General features: G+C 35.7%; 1 protein-coding gene across 2 annotated transcripts in view; it reads left to right on the forward strand.

The window, feature by feature from the left end:
* Window positions 1-21,817, forward strand: part of LOC125230045 (serine/arginine repetitive matrix protein 1) — a 176,546-nt gene that overhangs the window by 35,446 nt on the left and 119,283 nt on the right. Inside the window, exons 1-4 of one of the 2 annotated variants that reach the window (XM_048135026.1) lie at window positions 4,299-4,500; window positions 20,628-20,901; window positions 21,112-21,148; window positions 21,484-21,653. In XM_048135026.1, the coding sequence (XP_047990983.1) occupies window positions 20,779-20,901; window positions 21,112-21,148; window positions 21,484-21,653 (330 nt within the window). In that variant the 5' untranslated portion in view covers window positions 4,299-4,500; window positions 20,628-20,778. Of the gene's footprint in view, window positions 1-883; window positions 980-4,298; window positions 4,501-20,627; window positions 20,902-21,111; window positions 21,149-21,483; window positions 21,654-21,817 lie in introns of those variants that run through there. The other variant, XM_048135027.1, reaches the window with a different exon arrangement.

Here is a 21,817-nt window from a genome sequence, read left to right on the forward strand (position 1 = left end):
GTCTATAAGGTTTTTCACCTGAAGGAAAAACCGTAGATTCTGCGGTTAGGCAAGGTCTTTGATCCCTAAAGATCGAGGGTTTTCCGACAAACTTGGAGCAGGAATTGCAGGAAGTTTAATTTAATGTATTATGTATGTTTTAAGATTATGTATTGTGTGAGATTTCAAATATCAGTGTATATAAAAATGTACTCGTACGGTCAGCCAAGAAAGTGGTTTACCACATTTCGACTCTATTTTAAACACATATAAGGTCGAAAAGTGATAAACAAGGATCGGACAAACGCCCGTCATTTCGAAAATGTAACCCTGTTCCGTACAGCAGAGACTTCCTTATGTTAATAAAAAAATTGTAAGTGTTTTATAAATTTATTGGACCATATAATTTATATCCAGTGACAAATTAGTTAATGATTATTATTACGAAAATTACTTTCGCCAATAAAATAGAATGACCAAAATTTTTTCTAAATTTTCAGGTGTGAGCCTATAACGACGTGAATTTAGGACCCATTTATGCGTTGAAAAAGTCCGTTCACAGTCTACGGACGTCATAGGCCCATATGTAATCGTTGACATTGGTATATTGTTCTCCCAATATGATTGTGCCTCGGAGTTAATTTTCTCATGAATTTCGAAAAATTTGTTTCCGCAATTCGAAAGATTAAGAAATTAATAAAAATCCCTGGGGGGGGGGAAATCTTTTTTAAACTGGTTTAAAAAAAGATTTTCTGTACATAAAAAAATATTTCCAATGACGTGATTTTTTAAGTGAGATACTTGAAGGGACGGAGAGTGGCATAGGCTACTTTTTGTCTCTTTCTAACGCAAGCGAAGCCGCGAGCAAAAGCTAGTAATTAATAAAAACGTCTTCTCATTCCAGGTGTGATGCGCTGACATGCCGATAACAGCCCTCTCACACGAGACGCCTCCGGCGTCGCCCCTGCACCCTGCCACATATGAAGAGGCTTTAGCCAACGTATGTATATGTACCAACTGTTTGTTTCTAAGTACCAGCAAAGAGGATCGACCATTATAGAGAGTTACTGTCAAAGTAAAATGTGTAATCACGTGGTAATCACAGTGCATAGACTGCCATCTCTCGACACAAGCTTAAAACTGTTGAACCTCAGTTTTGACAATTTGGCCCATATTCTTCACTTTTGACGACCGGTCTAGCGCAGTCGGTAGTGACCCTGCCTGCTACGCTGCGGTCCCGGGATCGAATCCCGGTATGGGCATTTATTTGTGTGATGAGCATGGATGTTTTCTATGTATATAAGTATTTATATATTATATTTATATCGTTGTCTGAGTACCCACAACACAAGCCTTCTTGAGCTTACCGTGGGCCCCAGTCAACCTGTATAAGAATGTCCTATAATATTTATGTATTTATTTATTTATTATTCTTAGCATGATGTGTCAAAATGTCAAATATTAAATATTAGCACCATCTAGCCGAGCGTCCCCTAAAGGTGTATCGCCGTCTAGGCCACCGTACCTTTTCTGTATGGTTTTGAGGTACGTTTTTTTCTTAACTATCTATACGGAGTTGCATATGTATTTGATACCAGTTAAAGAGTAATTAAAGAGAATTTAAGATAAACCCCCGTAGCCTGTAACACCGTTGGCAATTTTTTTTATACTACGTCGGAGGCAAACAAGCATACGGTGACCGCCTGATGGAAAGCAGACACCGTAGCCTATGGACGCCTGCAACTCAAGGTGTGTCACATGCGCACCAACTCAATAGAAACTTGTACACTCCCTTTTGCTGTGTTTAAAGTACACATCAAAAAGGAGTGTGCAAGTTCCAATAGTAGGTAATAAATGTTACTGATTGGTAAGTGACATAATTTACTGCTGAATGTCAATGTTCAGTCCATCAAGTAAGCTTAGAACAACAACATGGTCCTTAGTTTTCCTTAGTAAACACCCTAAAATGCCCTGAAGTTCACTGTATTCCTTTGGATGCGCGATAACTACTCATTTGCTCGAACACTATACATATGTATAGATTAGCTATATGTATCATAGTATCTTAGTAGGTATCTTCATATAGTACATAACTATGTACAAAGTAGACACGTATCATCTTTAGGACAGATTATTACCTTTTACGCCTACATCGCCTAAAGCACTTGTGAAGACGAAAGTAGATGGGCCGCGCGAAATCACTATTTCATACAAACGTAGACCTTATTTTCCTCCATTTCATATTCTAATACGGTTTTGTGACGATTAACCTCAGCCAACCGCATTTTTAAAATTAGTATAAGAGTCAGAAGCATTGAAAATATTCAGAGTTTTGAATAATTCACTGTTAGGTACTTACAGTTAGATTTATACTTATTCACAAAAAACAAAACGCTAATCGCGGTCTATATCCTGGTCAATATAAATCTATTTAAAATAGTGTTTCTGCTTCTATCGTACAACGCGGGTAATCAAATAAAAGAGAAAAGTCGAATGTGGAGGTATAGCATAGGCCTATTATGGTAACTATTTATAGTACATTGTGCAACAAGGGGAGGAAGTTGAACATTACTAACAAGAGTAAGTTTTTTAGATTTAAAGACTCGAGTTAGTAATATTCATACTCCCCGAGTTACATACAATGTTTTTCATCACATTCGCAATGTAAAAAATATGTAAATAGATGTAAAAAAGTTAAGTACGGTACAAGAAATTTCATTATTCCCTTGGGAGAACGAATTTTTTATAACTCACGCTCCGCCTGCGTGCAATAGCACATTTAAAGTGCGGGTGTGATGAAAAATATATTACATCGAAATATACGAAGTATAACTATGAAAAAAAAATGAAAAAGTCAATTTCCACAGAGTAAAATGAGGACTGCGGTTGTAAGGAAAATCTGCTGTCCCCTTTTCCTCTCAAGCGTCGTCTATTGTAGCGCGACGCGTTGCGCAACTGCCCGTCCTCTTCACTACATAGTTTGCCGCGAGGCAGAGGGCTTACCGCGAAAGTCCTGTGTTCATAATATTTGCATCTCTATCGCTCAACTGTTATGGAAAAGTGATAGACAGTTACTATAGAATTTTTAAATTCGGAGTTTCGCGAAAGATCACCAAATTCACCAGGCCTTGTCCGTACATTATTTCAGGGTATCTATTTGGAAGAATTGTGACTTCAACCTGACACAGAATTATTATAAAAATTTCATACCTAAGAAATGCTCGAAAAAGCTTAGACCGGTTAAATGTTCCCAGGTATCTTCAATGTAGATCTGAAAATTATTTAAAATTTAAATAAGCGGTGTAACATGTTCCATAAAAGTATTCAAACGTATGATAATATATATTAATTAGGTATCAAAAATTTTGTGTAGTATACTCGTATGTAGTTATGTGATATGTGAAATCTTTTTTTTTCATGAAATTCGTGAAATGAAGTTGATGACATGATGACACACATCACAATTACATTTTGCGGTAGCTCCGTCAAATGTAAAAAAACATCTACGTTAATTTAAAAAGCTAATCCTCGAAAATATTTGGGTATAATTATTACATTCAGAAAATGAATACACAGTTTAGTGGCATCCAATAAGTAGGCATATAACTGTCGTCACGCATGCTAATTGCCGAAGATGTACAAAGTGCGTCTCTAGACATAGGTACTAGTTTCTTACAAGCCGATTCCTACACTGATATCATTAGGACACCTGAAGGATATCATTCGGATATCGTTCATTTCCATAGACCTATCATTTCACTTACGCTTAAAGACTGCTGAAGGGTGCGAAAGTGAAGAATGATACATCCCAAAAGAGGCGGACAAAAATACATTTTTTAATTTATAGTAACCATTTTTTAACTGGACAGCGGCCACTAGCGGCTTACTACTCAATTTAAGTTTAACGGACTAATCTTTTCAACACAAAAAGTTGTGTTTAGAGGATACAGTAGTGATATCCGCTACGATTAAACGGTTACATTTCAGTTTTCATATATCATTTCAGAATTTAATACTCTCAATGGCACTTGAAATTGTTTCAACTTTGGTCTCAGTTTCGATCTTTGACAGTTCTTACTTCGTCATCCTACTTATACTTGTCTTCTATGTTCATTTTGCTCTTGCTTACACGTAGCGGGCGAGACTCACGAAGTCACAATGACATCTTACGGATAAACTGATGTTCGGTGTACGAATTGACTTTTATTAAATGTACACAAATTAGCAATGCAAATCTTATCACCTTGGCGTGATTTTCTGATTGTATAAGTATTGCCGAATTCAGTACTGCGCTCAGTAGCATCGCTCGCTTACTATGTGAATGCCGTGAATGGCTATTATAAGTCAAATGGATACTATTCACCTGCATACAATGGCTTAGTGGCTTAGTGCAGTTCTCTGCTTCCGACGTGTGGCCTTCTCGCGCGAAACGATTACGATAAATACGAATAAAAAAGCGAAAATTGTGTTGTGGGATGTGCAGTGATTGTGTGTGTGCACGTGCAGTGTGTTTTGGATTGGGTTATATTATGCAATAAGTATAATAGAAATAAGCTATTAAGTAGATAAAATCATTAGATCGTGTTTCAGCGTTTGATGGACTGAATTAATGAGAGTATGATGAATTGATGACGTAGATGTTTTAGTTTACTGGCCAGTAATGTACACTGTGTTACACTGCGTAAAACATTTTATCTAAATTAGGTACTTCTACTTAACCTAGCTCTGGACTGAATGTCGTTTCAGCAGTATACAGAAATAACTCGTTATTCTTATGCACATAAAAGTATGATATACATAGTTGGGTATTGGTAACTGCAAATTCGTATGGCAAAATATTAAGTACTAGTTATTTTAATAACAAAATTAAAACTCTCCACAATACGCCCCTGGGATTGTAGGTAAATAAATCATTCTGAATCGAATATAGGCATATAGCAAAGTGGTTAATACAGCTTATATACCTATATAATATCTATCTATAAATATAGATTTTTTATCTCAATAAATGTTGCAATAAATAACGAAGTATCATTTTCAAACATAGACGTGGTAAAGTTAATCATCTTTTAACTATGAGTTAATCAACAGCAACACATACAAATAAAATACTATACAAAACAATGCAAACTAGGTACTCTACACTCTACTGTATAATACACACATCAATCAACTGATATCTTCCAGACAATTTGTATGTAGCATAAATTGATAAATGTAAGTACACTTGAAAATTTATTCCCTTACCTCTATTTTTTAAGTAGAGGAAGGGTTGCTTAGTTAGTATTTTTTTATTGTAAGTCATGTACTGACACAGTAGGTACCTAAGGTAAGGATGTAGCAAATAAAATACAATACACATACATATACATAAAGGTATTAAATACACGTGCCATAAAAATGACATATTTATTGTTTTTATTGCACATTACTCACTCAAAGGGTAATTAATAGGTACCTACTTCAGCAGAAGCCTTTGTTACAGCTTGCATGTGCAACGCGATGAATTTAGCAGAGCCTTGAAAATACCTATTAAATAGCAATCTTATTATAAAATTGCTACTAACTGCATCATTCAGCTATGAATGAATTGAATGAGTCTCACGAGACGCAAAAATTCAATCATGTCATTGTTTCGAACTGGCAATTAATTTAGTTATGAAAGAATGGAACGACAAGTGATGAAGGTGTCAGTATACCCATTAATGGTGTATCTTTAGTACCTATCTTTACTTTTTAGTATTGTTTACGAGACGAGGTAAAACCTGATATGTGTAGGTACTTACAGTGTATCGTTGGTGATATTTTCAGCGATGATCATGTTTTAGAGAGGGCCTTAGACAATAATAGGTACGCCATGTACATATTCTTCATGTATGTAATACGTAAATAAAGCAAATTGTACGTATTTGGAAACTAAATAGTTATTTGTTATACAAGGGGGCAAAGTTGTATTTTAACGCCGAGTGTGGAATTGAAAAACGAGCAAGCGAAAGGATTCTATAGTTGAACCACGAGCGAAGCGAGTGGTTCGAGAATAGAATCCTGAACTTGCGAGTTTTTTAACACACGAGAAGTAAAATACATTTGCACCCGAGTGTAACACAAAACTTTTCCCCTCACTATAGCGAGGAAACTACAACACAAAAAATGCGTTTATCACTGCTTCCAGTAGTTCCACAGGTGGTAAATCATCTTTATTACTAGATTCACCTACTTTTATCAATTTAAAAGCAGTTAATTTGACTTTATTCAAGGTCAAATTACTTTACCCACTAGTGGATAAAATGCGTTTTTACCCGCTGATATTAAAGGACAAAACACGTGTTTCCGAACTAGTGAGGGGAAAATGATATTTATGCGCTTTTTGTATCCAGAGTACGACCCGTTTTTGATAAGATTTGTAGGTAACTTAGTGTGCTCCAAGTTTACACCTGTTTTAGAAACCTCCGTAAGGAATAAATCCACTAAAACGGCACAAATGGCACAATGCACCACCATTTTAGGTTTCAGAATGTGCGTAACCATTTGCGCTGCAGTGACCCACCCACCGACACCGTGATATCTATATTAATAGAAAGTAAAGTATTAAATAGTTGAACTATTGTAACACTTAATGTCTGTATGCGATACTACCAACAAATATTTAGATTAGAAACATGTGTCAAATAAATAAAATAAATATTATAAGTAAATAGTATAAATATTATATATTACACAGATTGACTGAGTCCCACGGAACAATTGTTAACTTTTAAATTGAAGGAAAAATGGAAAACTTTACCGCTTCCACGATTACTTTTTGCTATCGGTCGCGGTGCCGCAGTTTCAAAAAGCCCCAAGATGCTATGATGTGTGATGCGAAGTTTCTAATGGGGTGGCAACGAGCATGTGACACTGTTTGAGTTGCAGGCGTCCATAGGTTACGGTGTCCGCTTTACATCAGGCGGGCCGTACGCTTGTTTGCCACCGACGTAGTATATAAAAAAAAAGATGAATTTTTGCCTGGAACGGTAGAAGTATAATGATTTTTTTTAGTTCTCTCATATATTAGGTAGGTACTGACCTAATTTAAAAAAAATATTTCGTTATTAGACCATGAAAACTTACATTATTTATTAGGTACTATTTCTATGTAAAAAAATTTATGTAATCATTCATTTTGAAATATATTTTTATGAATATTAAACTTTATTTATAACTGCGGCCAAAGTTCATTAGTTAAATTACTGATTTATAATGTCAATAAATGAACGTTAGGTAAAAATCCTGCAAATTTTAAATCAAATATTGCAAAATTGAGTGAGAGATATCAGGTTTTGAATCCATTTTTAAACGAAACTTATGAGGTTATAACGGAAAGACGACCCCGACAAACCAATAATGAAATCATTGCTAGATATAAACTTGTTCTTCTAGTTTTGCATTTATATTATATTTCTGCGAACTAGCTAGAATGGTTCCGTAATATGTAGTTTATTGCCGATTAATACAATCAAGACTGACATTTACATTTAAATAAATATTAGAATAATTAAAATCAAAGGATACTACTATTTTAATCTTTTTACAAATACATGTCTTAAAGTAGCCAAGTACCCATATTTAATTTAAATCAATTATTGATAATATTATTTGTAGGATCTAAATCCTAATTATTTTACTAAAATTTAAATTAATGTACTTACGTTTATACGTTTTTATTCTTTAACGACAATTATTTTGAGTGTTGGTAAATATGTTTTCATTCCTTTGATTAAATACCTGTATATGTATATAAACTACATAAAAAATCTACCCTTAAAAGACAGGCATAATGACATCGCGAACTTTTTTGTATGCTTATAAACCATACATACTTACATTTAATTTAGTTTTTAACATATTTACATAATTATATAAGAAACTAAGACTAAACTTTAGTCTAAATTTAGTACTTGGATTTAATTTAGTATTAGTTAAGTTTTTTTTGTACCTAATTGCTAATTTGTTAATTCGTTTCTCTGGCAATAAAGGAATTTCAATTTATAAAAGACAGACAATTTCATCATACATTTTGTTAATACTTATATCTCCTTGGCTTCGGCAGCGTTTTCGATTACCTAGAGCATTTAGTCAGTGTAATTTTTCCGACTTGATTTGCAAATAGTCATAGTAGGTACTTAACCCGTCACCATGTTTTACACGCGCATAAATATACGCTTGTAAAACATTTCCTACATTTCGTAAAACTATATCAAAGTACGTAAATATTTACAGCTATGATAAAACAATGCTCAAATGGCATTAAGGATGTAAGCGGTATCGATCAGCTGTTGCGTCAGCGCGGCAAGTGCGACGATTTAAGAATAGCCGGTTCACCTTGCTGCGCCAAGCCGTGGGAGCGCCGATCGTGTAAATACCATACCACTGCCGCATTTCTACACCATCGCCGATGGTGGAAATGTGCAGTTAGGGCAAACAAATCCCTTGGAACAATATTCTAGATTTTGCCAGCTCAATTTTTTTGTGGATACTTAATTATTTTTTAAATAAACATAGGTAATTATCTACCTCTTTCGTGTTTGTACCTTCATTACTTCAATTAAGTTATTTCATACAACAAAGTTTACTAAATAAGACTTGAGATGGCGCTGTACCGGGAGGAACAGTTTCTACATCGCGCTAACAAAATTTACCTTGACAATGTATATGTCGCAGTAAGATAGATAAAGCCGTTATATAGTTATAACCCTAGGGATATAATTATATGTCGTAACATAGTTAAACGAAAGCAATTTATTGCTATCTTACTAGGAATATAACTATAATACGTTACTAGTTTAGTCAAATAATTATATGACTGGATTCAGTTTAGTGAAATGATTGTAGACAGGAGTGTGGCGGTGCGGCGGAGGTATAGTTATAACCCTAGGGATATAATTATATGCGTTAAACAAACAAACCACAGTGAAGAATTGTTTAGGGCAAGAATTTGTTAATTATTTCCAATTCAATGTGCTTATTCTCTCTAAACACACAGACGGATGGACAGAGTCGCGACATAAGGGTTCCTTTTGATTTTTTTTTGGTATAGAACTATAAAGAACCGGGACTTCCGGTTCCAGTCCCACTTAGAGACGTATTATAATTATATCCCTAGATTAAGTTTAATCCAGTGATATAATTATATAACTAAACTAGTACCTACCGTATTATAATTATATTCCTAGTAAAATGGTTATGAATCGCTTTTGTTTAGCTATGTTACGGCATATAATTATATCCCTAGGGTTATAACTATACCTCTGCCGCACCGTCGCACTCCTACCTACAATCATTTCACTAGACTGAATCCAGTCATATAACTATATGACTAAACTAGTAACGTATTATAGTTATATTCCTAGTAAGATAGCAATTAATGGCTTTCGTTTAACTATGTTACGACGTATAATTATATTCCTAGGGTTATAACTATATAACGGTTTTATCTATCTTACTGCGACATATACATGTAAGGGTTTGATTTAAGGATTTTGTCATGCAGATATAGGTCATAATTTAATAACGGTATTTTTTTTTACATTTTCCTTCAAAATTCATTTTTTCCACAACAAAAAAAAAGCTTATTTACGTTCAATTTGAGCTCTTTCCAACGATACCCCACTTGACTTTCATTTTGACCATTTTCTACAATTAAAATTAATATATTTAAAAAAAATATACTTTCTATTTGTAGTGGTTTACAATGTTCACAACTATTCCAAATTTCAAGTTGATAGCATTAGTAGTTCTCGAGATATTTAGGAATGTGACAGACGGACAGAGTCGCACCATAAGGGTTCCTGTTGTACCTTTTTGGTACGGAACCCTAAAAACGTATGGTGATACGAGTAATCTGATATTTAAGTCATGGCACACTAGAGACTTGTTTGTCTACGATTGTCCAAGCAATATCAGAAGCAGCTTAATAAATGTTAAAAATAGGAAACCAATAAAAAAAATGAATGCTGTGCAATAAACATGAAAATTTCATAAAGTCAACAGAAGGTATTGTTGACATCGCGTCGCCATGTTTTCAAGGTGTAAAATATTTAAATTCGGCAAACGACGCTTGACGTGTTCATTGTATATTTATTAGACTTGTTTGGCATTGTTGGAATGGGCTCACGGTAACTTACCTACACGCTTGCATACTGATTTATGTGTTTCTAAGAAAAGTGAACGCAAAATTAATTTTCATAAAAAAACTACATACGTTACCCGATGTTAACAATGTTTCAGGGAGGTCGCTAAGCCATGTGTCAATTTTGACATTTATTTCGATTTAAGAGCTTATTTGATCTCAAATGATATCTCAATCATTAAACTAATATTGGTTGGCCGAATAGCAGCTGCACCTCTATATATTATCCAAACCTTAAAGTTACCATCTAATTTCGTAAAATTATCTTCAAGTTCGAACCGTCCAATTAATTATTCTTAGTGTGCAATAACTTATTATGTTAATATGCTTTCAAGTAGTTCTAAACTGTTTGCTCTGTGATACCGACAAAACACTGCGGAAAAAGATAAGGATCCCTTTACATTGCACAAGCATGGCATAATTGTATCGACTATTAAGTAACTTACGGCGGCTATCGCACAAATCAGTCAAGGCAGTGTTATTGTAACTTGTAAGTGGCCAGGGTATAGCCAACGCCTCAATCGCGTTTGCTTCGTAAGCGTATCGTAGCTAGGTCTCTCTATCTCTCTTCTGTAGTGGCGTGACAGAGCCAGACTGCGGTTATATCGCCACGTAGCATTAACGATTATCACTTCGGCTAGGCCGGCTGTGTATCGCATTTCAGGCCGCAGTGACTCACGGACAGGCGATCCTCGGACCAAGGTGATTGTACCTGCTACCTATATGTTGCTATTTGCTAGTGTTATGTAGTGTGTTACTCGTATTAGTTGTGGGAAACTTGCAACATGGAGATGGACCTGTCGAAATACTGACAATATAGCGCATCGCATTTCAGGCCGCAGTGACTCACGGACAGGCGATCCTCGGACCAAGGTGATTGTACCTGCTACCTATATGTTGCTATTTGCTAGTGTTATGTAGTGTGTTACTCGCATTCGTTGTGGGAAACATGCAACATGGAGATGGACCTGTCGAAATACTGACAATATAGCGCAATTCTGCATATTCTCAATAGCGCATTCTGGTGACTTCAAGACTTGACACCAAACGTCAGCTGCAAAAAACTTTGCTTTTAATCTGAACCACGTTTTTAATCAAACGAAAATTGTATTAGAATTTTTGTTATGCGACAAATATTGCTAACTCTACCATATAACAATATTTGTATCTGGAATAAATAACCTAACCACAAAATTAAAATTTTGAAAAAAACCCCGACCGCGACATAGTAGACCGATTTTCATGTAACATGGCTAAGAACACTCCCGACTAACTCAGACCAAAAAAACTAAATCTAAATCGGTTCATCCGTTCGGGAGCTACGATGCCACAGACAGACACACAAACAGGCAGACAGATAGACAGACGGACGGACAGAGAGACAGACAGACAGACAGACAGACGGACGGACAGACAGACAGACAGACATACAGACACGTCAATCTTAGAACATCCCTTCGTTTTTGCGTCGGGGGTTAAAAATGGCCCCAGTGCAGTGTTAATAAAAAGTAGTCTCGTTTCAACTCATTCATACTTCATATAGGCAAATTTAATGTACTCATGTCATGTGTCAACTAAAAACTTCTCACAACAAAAATAACTATACCTCAAAAGGTACTTATTACAAAAGTAGAGCAGTATTTTTAGTACTCGTACTCAAAGTAATATAGGTCCATTGCGTAACCACGATCCGCGCAAAGGTCCTTGCGTATACGCATCCTTACCTCACTTATGTTAAACAAACAACGAAAAACAATAAAGAGTAATGTACGCATGTTAAAGTCATTCCTGCAAACGGTTACGTTGGTTAAAGCTTCGACGTTTCTTGACATAAAATGATGTATGGTTACGATTATTCAAAGCGGTTACTGCCTTTTACATAAATTGTGCATTGAATAATGATCACGTAATTTCACTACGCTAAATTATGCAGCGATGCATTGCCGTGCTATTAGGTGGTCAAATGTTTGTTGTATCTTTAATGTATGGTAATAAGGTTCAAATATTTGATGTTGACTATTAGGTCAATTCAAACGTAGACCGATATCAGAACGATATGCAAAAAATGCCATTTCAGACATCATGCGTCTCACCCACGTCAATGCAACAGTGCAGCATGAGCGAAATGCAAAATATCCGAATGATTTCAGATGTCTTAATGGTTATGATATCAGTGATAGTTCGAATTGACTTGTATTCCTAATTTGCGTGGATAATTCGCATGCAACTGGAACATCAATGCAAGTTTAATTCCGATCTGGGATTCGATTTCACGCTTGTGGTTATTCAATGTGTACCTGGATTAGCGTAATTAGTTTATCCTTTGAGAATGAATCAATGACAACGTTTACTAAATGTACATAATTATTACGTTTATAACTTGTAAGTGTGTGTTTGTGCCGAAGTGAGAATAATTAAAAAAAAAATTAAAATAATAATTAAATTAAAATTGTAGCCATAATTTTAAATTGTAGGCATGTGATTTTTATTAAATTGATTTGAAATTGTGTCTTGTTGTAAATAACGCTTTTTTAAGCCGATACTAAGCTACTTGACGTTTTCTTTGGAAAATAGAGCATTGGATTCTCGAATTCACATTTATTCTTCTAAATCACATTAAAAACACACATACTGTATTTTTCTGTATTTAATTTTACCATGAAGGTACTTAGATATGTATATTTATAAAAAACTGCAGATCTAATTCTGTTTAATTAGAGAAACTGACTTCTAATTTTGGCCTGAAGCGTCTTTCTATTGAGTTTCTATCAATCAACCTTAAGCAGGTAGATACTGTGCATTTGCATAGATTACACAGGGCTTGTCATAAATTTGACAAGCGTAATTCACTATCGCTCAAGAACTAGAATGTTTATTGTTTACATCGCACAAAGCATCCCGAACAAGTGGCGGCCTTGCTGAAGGGTCAGCCCGGTCAGCGGGCCACTTTGCTTACAATGCGCCGGCGCAGCGCCACTCTCGATTTCATATGACACAAATGGTTCAAACATATTATGAGGTCTTTAGAACCTATGTAAATAGTTATTTGTGGCATTACATGCCTGAAGGGTCCTTATTCTTCTTACGCATAAAGGAAAACATTTGAATAACAGATCCTAACGTGTTTATTTCTCTTGAAGAAAAAGGGTCCTTTTGTAATAAAAGGTCACATTTATTTTCGTACTTCATGTCACTGGTTGCAAACTAAACTTTAACCTAACTATTTAGTATGTATTGTAATGATTGAACCAAGTAGTGCCGTATGTACTTATATCTTGCCAAAAACAGTTTTAGAGATAGAATAACAAATCCAGCAGAACCACACAGCAAAGTTTTAGTAAAAAACGTAAAGCTTCTTCACTGTAATACACAACTCTCGATTTCAATCGCTACAAATGGTTGGAACATTCGTCGTTCTACGGTATTTGTGCTCCGCGTGTTATCGATGCATCACTCTTGGTTTCAAGACTTTCAAGACTAAGTAGCTTGTTTTATAAGAAGTTTGGTTTTTGTTGCATTGAAATTAAAATGGAACTTAATTAGCTGTGGAATAATTCATTACTTAATAATTGTTTTGATGCTTCTAGTATAATAATGTGTAATATGTATTAGGTAGTATTTGTGTTAAGTTTAAACATAATGGACATTACAAACTTACTGGCGTTTAAATATTTTATTCTAATTTCCTCCGTTTTGAATACTGTCCAAAAATTTATGGCAGAAAAAACAATTTAACTAGGTACCGAAATTGCTTAAAAAAATTCACGACAATCGGCCAAGAAATACGGCACACAACATCGTCCATCACAAGTATTTTTGTCTGGAAATATTTTCGAACGCTTGCTTGGTCAATAAGACAAAGGTTAATACAATACCTTCAAATGCTCGAACAATTGTATTTTCTAATCGAAGAATGATCCAAAACATGGTGCAATTCGTCAGTTTCCTTACAGGGCGCACCCAATGTCATTAACCATAATTCAATAAAAGATCGTTCATCGACATTTTGGCCAAGTCAAGGTGGTTCCATAATTTTAATTTCGTTCGCCTCCCGCTTTTGGCCCTGCCTTTATTTGGTGCGACCTTTCGGGCCAGTTTCACAAATGAGAAGTCGGCCTAGGCAGGTTGGCAGATAAGTCATATTTTGGGATTTAAAAATAATTGAATGCGGAAATAAACCGAGGTTGCAAATATTTTCAGTTAATTTATTTTAATAGTGTTGCTTGGAATACAGATGGACGTTCAGAATCTGCAGAACCTAGACGGTTTGTCTCATGAGAGCACTGGCCCTGTAGTCAAGTGCACTATCGTTGTCACTACGTAACGAACAGTATTTATCTCACCCTCTCTATCGCTTTTCCGTATTGACGCGGTGCGTCAGCAATTGTACTCTTGGCTGTCAGTACTCAGGGCTTGGTGTCGCGGTGCATGAGCCCCGATATTAACATGAGCTACCTACATTTGTACCACTAAAAATACCTATCTAAAAGTACATTCAATGTATAAATAGAAAAACCCGAGTCAACTTAGCGTCGAGCTGATAAGAGCATTGACAGCCGTTTTCCTTAAAGGAAACTATACCAGTACGTGTTCATTGATCGGTCGTCCACCGATAAGACCGCAAAAAGGCAGTTTACGTGTGTTGTCAAACTTGTGATCTATTGCGGCCGCCCTGGTAGACGGGTACATTCACACTGTATTTAGTTGAGTTCTGCGCTCAAATGTAGACCATTTTAAGGTGGCTCTCAATGGGTATGAATATCTGATACCTACGTAGTGTGTAGGATTATTAAACAAGATTTGCGTTCAGTTTTGACTACTGGTTCGGTCTTTCAAAACGTTCAATTAAATAGTTTCTTGAGAAAGATTTAGGTGGATAAGTACGAGTGTTAGTAAAGGTTTTGTGTAATATTGCAGAATGCAGAATATTTAAATTACACGGTCTAGGGGCTTGAAAAATGCTATCTATCTATAACAATCCGATGTATCCCTATGTATATACTTATATTGTATCAATCTAATTGTACTGAGTGAACTAATAAGAGCCTAAAAAATATTGGCGAAGCGCCAATAATACCAAACTGCGAGTAGCAATCTTGGAAACCACGACTTATTAGGTTTGTTCATTTTGAGAAAAACTACTATAAATAAACGGACTTAGATTTGCCTATGGGTCGAATAGTCATAAGATTAGTAAAAAAAAACCGGCCAAGAGCGTGTCGGGCCACGCTCAGTGTAGGGTTCCGTAGTTTTCAATATTTTTCTCAAAAACTACTGAACCTATCAAGTTCAAAACAATTTTCCTAGAAAGTCTTTATAAAGTTCTACTTTTGTGATTTTTTTCATATTTTTTAAACATATGGTTCAAAAGTTAGAGGGGGGGGACGCACTTTTTTTTCCTTTAGGAGCAATTATTTCCGAAAATATTAATATTATCAAAAAACGATCTTAGTAAACCCTTATTCATTTTTAAATACCTATCCAACAATATATCACACGTTGGGGTTGGAATGAAAAAAAATATCAGCCCCCACTTTACATGTGAGGGGGGTACCCTAATAAAACATTTTTTTCCATTTTTTATTTTTGCACTTTATTAGCGTGATTGATATACATATTTGTACCAAATTTCAGCTTTCTAGTGCTAACGGTTGCTGAGATTATCCGCGGACGGACGGACGGACGGACGGACAGACAGACATGGCGAAACTATAAGGGTTCCTAGTTGACTACGGAACCCTAAAAATCGAGAATATTTTGAAGTTCAGAATACCTACAGTTTCACTGGTTTCCCTGACAGTTCAACTCCCCCACGACCCACAAGCGACGGCAATCCAAAAGAACACGGCGGTACACGTCGAGAATCGAGATGTGCCGATAGAAGGTATTGTGTGCCACAAGGCGATACTCCCCATTAGTGCCGTCTAAATATTGTATTGTACGAACTCCGGCCTAAAACACTTCATTGTTTCAACGGGGGATGTAGGGCTGCCTCAAATTGGAAGTGATCAGTGCAATTTATTTTGATGAAAATGTGCCTTAATTTAAAATATTATTAGTTAAAAACTTTTATTTTGACTAGGTTTTTTGCATATAATAGTTAAATATTATAAAACACCTAGGAACAGAACAATAAAAAAATATAAGCAGGTTATTTATAAAAACTAAACTAACTAAACTAAACTAACTAAACTATTTATGTCACAGTTTCTTTTTCTTTCAACCCCTTATTTGCCAAGAGTGGCACTGAAGCTTTAGTAGTTTCATGTGTTCTGCCTGCCCCTTTATGGGATACGGGCGTGATTGTATGTATGTTGTATGTATGTATTTATAAAAACCTAACTTATATTATTAGGGTTTCAACTAAACTTTAACTGTTATTAAAACTAAGATAAAACGAGATGCAAAATTTAATTGGAAAAGATTGAAAAGTAAACAAATGTTAATTCAAACAGTGACAAAGGGTACCTAAATTGTAAATGTGTGTTAACTTCCATTGACCAAAAGCAGTCTGTTTTAGAAATTGGAAAGATTGATATAAAGCTTCACGAGATTGGAAGAAAACTTTAGAGATAATTTAGTATTTGATTGTCAATGGAACGCACTATCTCCCAATTTTTGTGCCTATTAAAAGTAAAATGTTCCAAAATCGCAGTGGTAACCCTAACAGTGTCCAATATTGATGGCCAATGGAGATAGTTTGTGATAGCCGCGAGCGCTGGTGTTTAATGCATGAATGCAAGGTCCTAGGCTGGTTCCGAGCTTACTACTCGCAATAGTTTAGTACACCATGGGTTGGCCATGGCGGCAAAAATATAATGACCAACATGCTCGATTTTCTTTGACGTAAGTAGTTTCTAAATGTTTTATTATTTAATATGCAAATAAATGCGGACCAAAACACCTTTTGCCAGTATACTGTCAGTATGCAGCTTAAGTGAGGAGATTTTGTCGACATCAGTAAGCATGCTGTATAATACTGCATACTAGAGATGGGCCGAATATGGACTTTGCCGATTACGAATATTCGGCCGAACATTCGGTTCAGCTCTTACCGAACCGAACATTCGGCCGAATATTCGGTTACGACATATTTTTAAAGCGAATGTTAAGATTAAAACTATGAAATTATTGATAATAGTTATACATACTACAACTATGTTCTTATTATTTAGTGGATAACTAAAACTTAGTTAAAACAACTCTGAACTCTTCTCAACTCTTGAACTACGGTTTTTCATTTTTTTTACAAAACAATTTTGTTTATATTTTGACGCATTTTTAGGTAGTTCCTTAGAAAGCTCGTAAGCTCGGAGCTTATTATCCAATGGAATACGTAAGATCTCAATTAGTTATTTACTTTGTTTATTCGGTTAAATATTCGGCAATGCAACCGAATTATTCGGCCGAATACGAACACTGAAAAACTTGCCGAATATGCCGAATCGGCCCATCTCTACTGCATACCAAAAAACAGAAGAGCAAAATGTGGTTGACTACTAACGTCACCTGCAGTCTACAATAGATATATAAATGTGACGTTACTAAATGAGGCTGTGAATCACTGATCCCGGTGCACCCGCAGCCGTGACCTGGTGCATCACAATGCAGTCAGCCTTGCTGCGGTGCACGCGGCAAGGGCACGGCCTTAGTGACAACTTGACAAGTGCAGTCACTTGTGAAGGGTTGAAGTACTTCTCTGTACTATGACTAGTATTATCAAGGATGATTTATATTTACAATCTTCATACTAAAGATTCGTACCTCAATTTTTTATCGCCACCTATTAAATACTATCATAACTAGTAAACTGATGATGCCTACAAATTTATTTTTTTCAAAATGTGTACTGACGAGATATCATGATATTAAAATAAAGAAACATGTCATTTGTTCTCATAAAAAATAAAAACACGCAAACATATTTGGTGAAAATATGATTTTGGTCACTTCCAGGCTGCGAAACAGCGTCATCTAGATAGATAGAATACTCTTTATTGGCACACCTCAGCAAGAGATACAGAAAAAAGATACAGCGGAGACAACGCAAATGATTATAAATAGAGGCAGACAACAGGCGGTCTTATCGCTAAAGAGCGATCTCTACCAGACAACCTTTGGGTGGCGGAAATAAAAAAAAAACATAATCAGAAAGAGTAGGTGCTTCGAAATGAAAAATCATACTTATTCTAATTTCCAACACACAAATTGAATAAACATACACATATAAGAGAATATAAATAGACTTACATAAACATACTTAAATAGTAATATACAGCAAGACAGATATATAGTAACAAACCAACAATATACAGCAATCATACCAACCACAGAGTAAAAATAGCAATACGATCACTAAGGGAGAGATAAATAGAAATAAATTGAGCCCGTCTAATGCCCGAAGGTAGAGAGTTCCAGAGTCGAACATCTTTGAAAGTAAAAGAGGAGTTGTAAAATTTTGAAGAAGAAGATGGGACAGACAAAAGTAGACTGCGGGACAACCTTACAGAATTAAGGTAACTAAAACGCGCCTTGAGATACTGGGGAGTTGTAGGAAGAAATAAAATGCAATACAAGAGGGACAAGATATGATGGTTACGACGATAGCGAATAGGGAGCCACTTGAGCTGTGAGCGAAAGTGAGAAACATGGTCATACTTGCGTAACCCAAATATGAACCGAATGCAAATATTTTGGATGCGCTCAAGTTTATCTAGTTTTAAGCATCCCGCTTTTAGTTTTTTCAAATTATACAAATAGCGATATATTCATTAAAAATATGCTTGAATGAAAATTAAGACTTAGTAGTAAGATTATTTTTTTCTACTGTCTTATCAAAATACACTTTATGAAAATTTTGAGTGGTTATTGGCTATCACATTTGCTTGTTAGGTACTTACTTCTCTTTAAAATATCAATTACTTCAGTTCCAAATATTTATAACTTACCTAATTGATTATGTGACACTCAAATATAACTAACTACCTCATCGCTTCTATTTTATATGAATTTCGAAAATTGCGGAATGCTCCATACAAATTTCCACCCCCTATTTTAGGGAAGTGGGGGGTAAGAGACAAAAAAGTAGCCTATGTCATTCTCCATCCCTTCAACTATCTCCACTTAAAAAATCTCGTGAATTCGTTGCTCCGTGTTGCCGTGACAGACGGAAAAACAAACAGACACGCACACTTTCCCATTTATAATATTAGTATGGACTTATATAAAACCGTCAATATAATCCTGAAAAATCAAAGAGTTCAGGGGGCCGATTTTTGAGTCTCACTGTCACTAACATACCGGTTGAAAAGGGTGAATTGCCTATTATTTTCAGTGACAATTTTCTGAATTCGAACGCGTGAGACTCAAAAATCGGCCCCCAGTCACGCGCATAACCTCACTGTAGACAAAACAATTATCATTTTAATCAGATCCGGTATTCACTACATTTGCTAGTCACGTACAATATTTTCTTCATTTCCTTTGCCTCCGTAGATGGAAAAACTTTCCGTGTCGTTTATCAATGGAAGTAACTGCCCGGTCTAGCCGATGGGACAATCGGTGGCGATCGAAACAGCCTGGCTCTGTCGCGCCGCTACAGAAGAGCGATAGGGAGAGCTAGCTACGATACGTTAACGAAGCGTAAGCGATTGTGACGTTGGCTAGGTACCTTGGGGGAGGCGCTCGGGTTCATATTATGTAGATCGTCAGTCACAAAGACGCGTGCCTCAGTTCATATTGTCATGCAATTAACGTATAGATTCGAGAAATTTGCGTGCCATCAGGAATGGCAAGATTAATAAACTGTGCGTGGTGGCGTACTTTCCATAATTTTATTTATCATTTGTGTCCATTGTTACTATTTTCTCTATGGTATTCCAGATCTTTGGAACTTGTGTAATACAATAAATAAAATAAGCCGGAATGATGAATATCGTAACATAATGCTAAACTTACATAATATAAAAAGATATTTAATAATTATGTGTAAAGTCTGACTAGGTACTGGTATTTTCGCATTGCTAATTAAGTAATGATAATAAAATTTTAACTTCTGAACGTTCTGATAAAATTACCCAGTAGGTAGACCGTACAATGCCACTACATCGTAAAATAAATGATCATTTTTCAACCAATCAAATAGCTTCACCACTAGACAGCTACAAGTACTATTTATTTATTACATATACGTGCATATTTGATATAACAATCATTATGTATTGACAGCATGAATATTTATACAATTAAATGTTAATAATTCCGTATACCCTAGCGTTCGCGTGGCCCAACGGAAGTTATTCGCACTTGCAGCATACCAATAGCCAATGCGTTACGTATAGCATTGTACGCCAAAAGAAAATGTTAATCCATCCGTTGACTGCTTAATTATAACCAAAGCCTTGATTTTCCTTTAGTCGGCAAACGATTTACCTGTAACACGCACGCTGTGTTAATATTTTTAATAAATATTTTCCTACAGGTTTAAATAGACTTTAAGGACTTTTCTTAACTATTAGTAGTAAAAAATGTGCATAATAGTTAGTGAAAATACAAGGACTAAGCAGTTGTGTATGTGAAAACTTTACAAAAGTTTTAAATATCCCGCAAGTGAACTCAGTGCATGTACTTTCATGGTGACAGTTTTTTCATTGAGCGATCATGGCACCCTCAAGCGGCGGCCGAGAGTACTGTTGCAATTCATGGCGCGGTCGCCTGAGCGCAACGAATCTACGTTCGGCAGGTTCAGCTACTCGGTAAGAGATGGCGCTGTAATGAACTACGTGTCGTGTTTATTCGAAATCTGCATTTTTAGGATGTTTTAAAGTGTGCTTTAAAGTTTTGTATGTACGTCCTAAAATGCAGAAAAGGTAGCACCTAATATTCAGTCAAATAGTCCCACCAGTCTCTAAACTTTATGTAAAATTCGAGCATTGATGTTCTAAACATTATTTCTTTGTTTTCAGTCCGAGCCGGGTGACACAATAGCAACAACTAAAGAAGGTAAATAAATATATTATAGTAATTATTTAAGTATTTCTGAGAACCATGAAAATGACATGTATTACTAATATACTTGAGTTCTTTTATGTCTAATTATAAAAAATAGTTGTGCATGTCCGCTTCTACATGAAAGTAAGTAGGTAGTTTTGTTTCAGGATATTATCATTTTGGGATAACATTTTTTATAGTGGCAATTTATTTTAGTGAATTTCATATTTTATTATTAATCTTTAAATATGTATTTTATAACCCGTAATCTTACGAAGGGGTTCTTCTGAAATAAATTGCTGGGGTGAGTAAATGTTGTACAATAATAATTATTTTTGGCATTGCAGAAGAATGGGTGACCCGTAAGAAGAGCGAGGTGACGACGACGCGGCAGATCGCGACGAGAGTCAAGCGAGAACTGGTGCTTGAAGATGGAAGGATCCTGAAGGATTCTGGACCTAAGATATCCACCTCTGTGAATGAGGATACGCACACCACTAACTACCAGCAGACTGAGGTAAGAGGTTTAGGAGGAAGTACTGGATCCTGAATGATTCTGTTCCTAAGATATTCACCTCTGTTAATGAGGCTACACACACTACTAGCAAACTGAGGTAAGACGGTAAGAGTGAAGTTACGACTTAGCACAATGCGTCAAGCGAAAATCGGTGCTTGAAGGAT

This window comes from Leguminivora glycinivorella, chromosome 10 (genome assembly GCF_023078275.1).
Source record: "Leguminivora glycinivorella isolate SPB_JAAS2020 chromosome 10, LegGlyc_1.1, whole genome shotgun sequence".
NCBI classification, from domain to species: domain Eukaryota; kingdom Metazoa; phylum Arthropoda; class Insecta; order Lepidoptera; family Tortricidae; genus Leguminivora; species Leguminivora glycinivorella.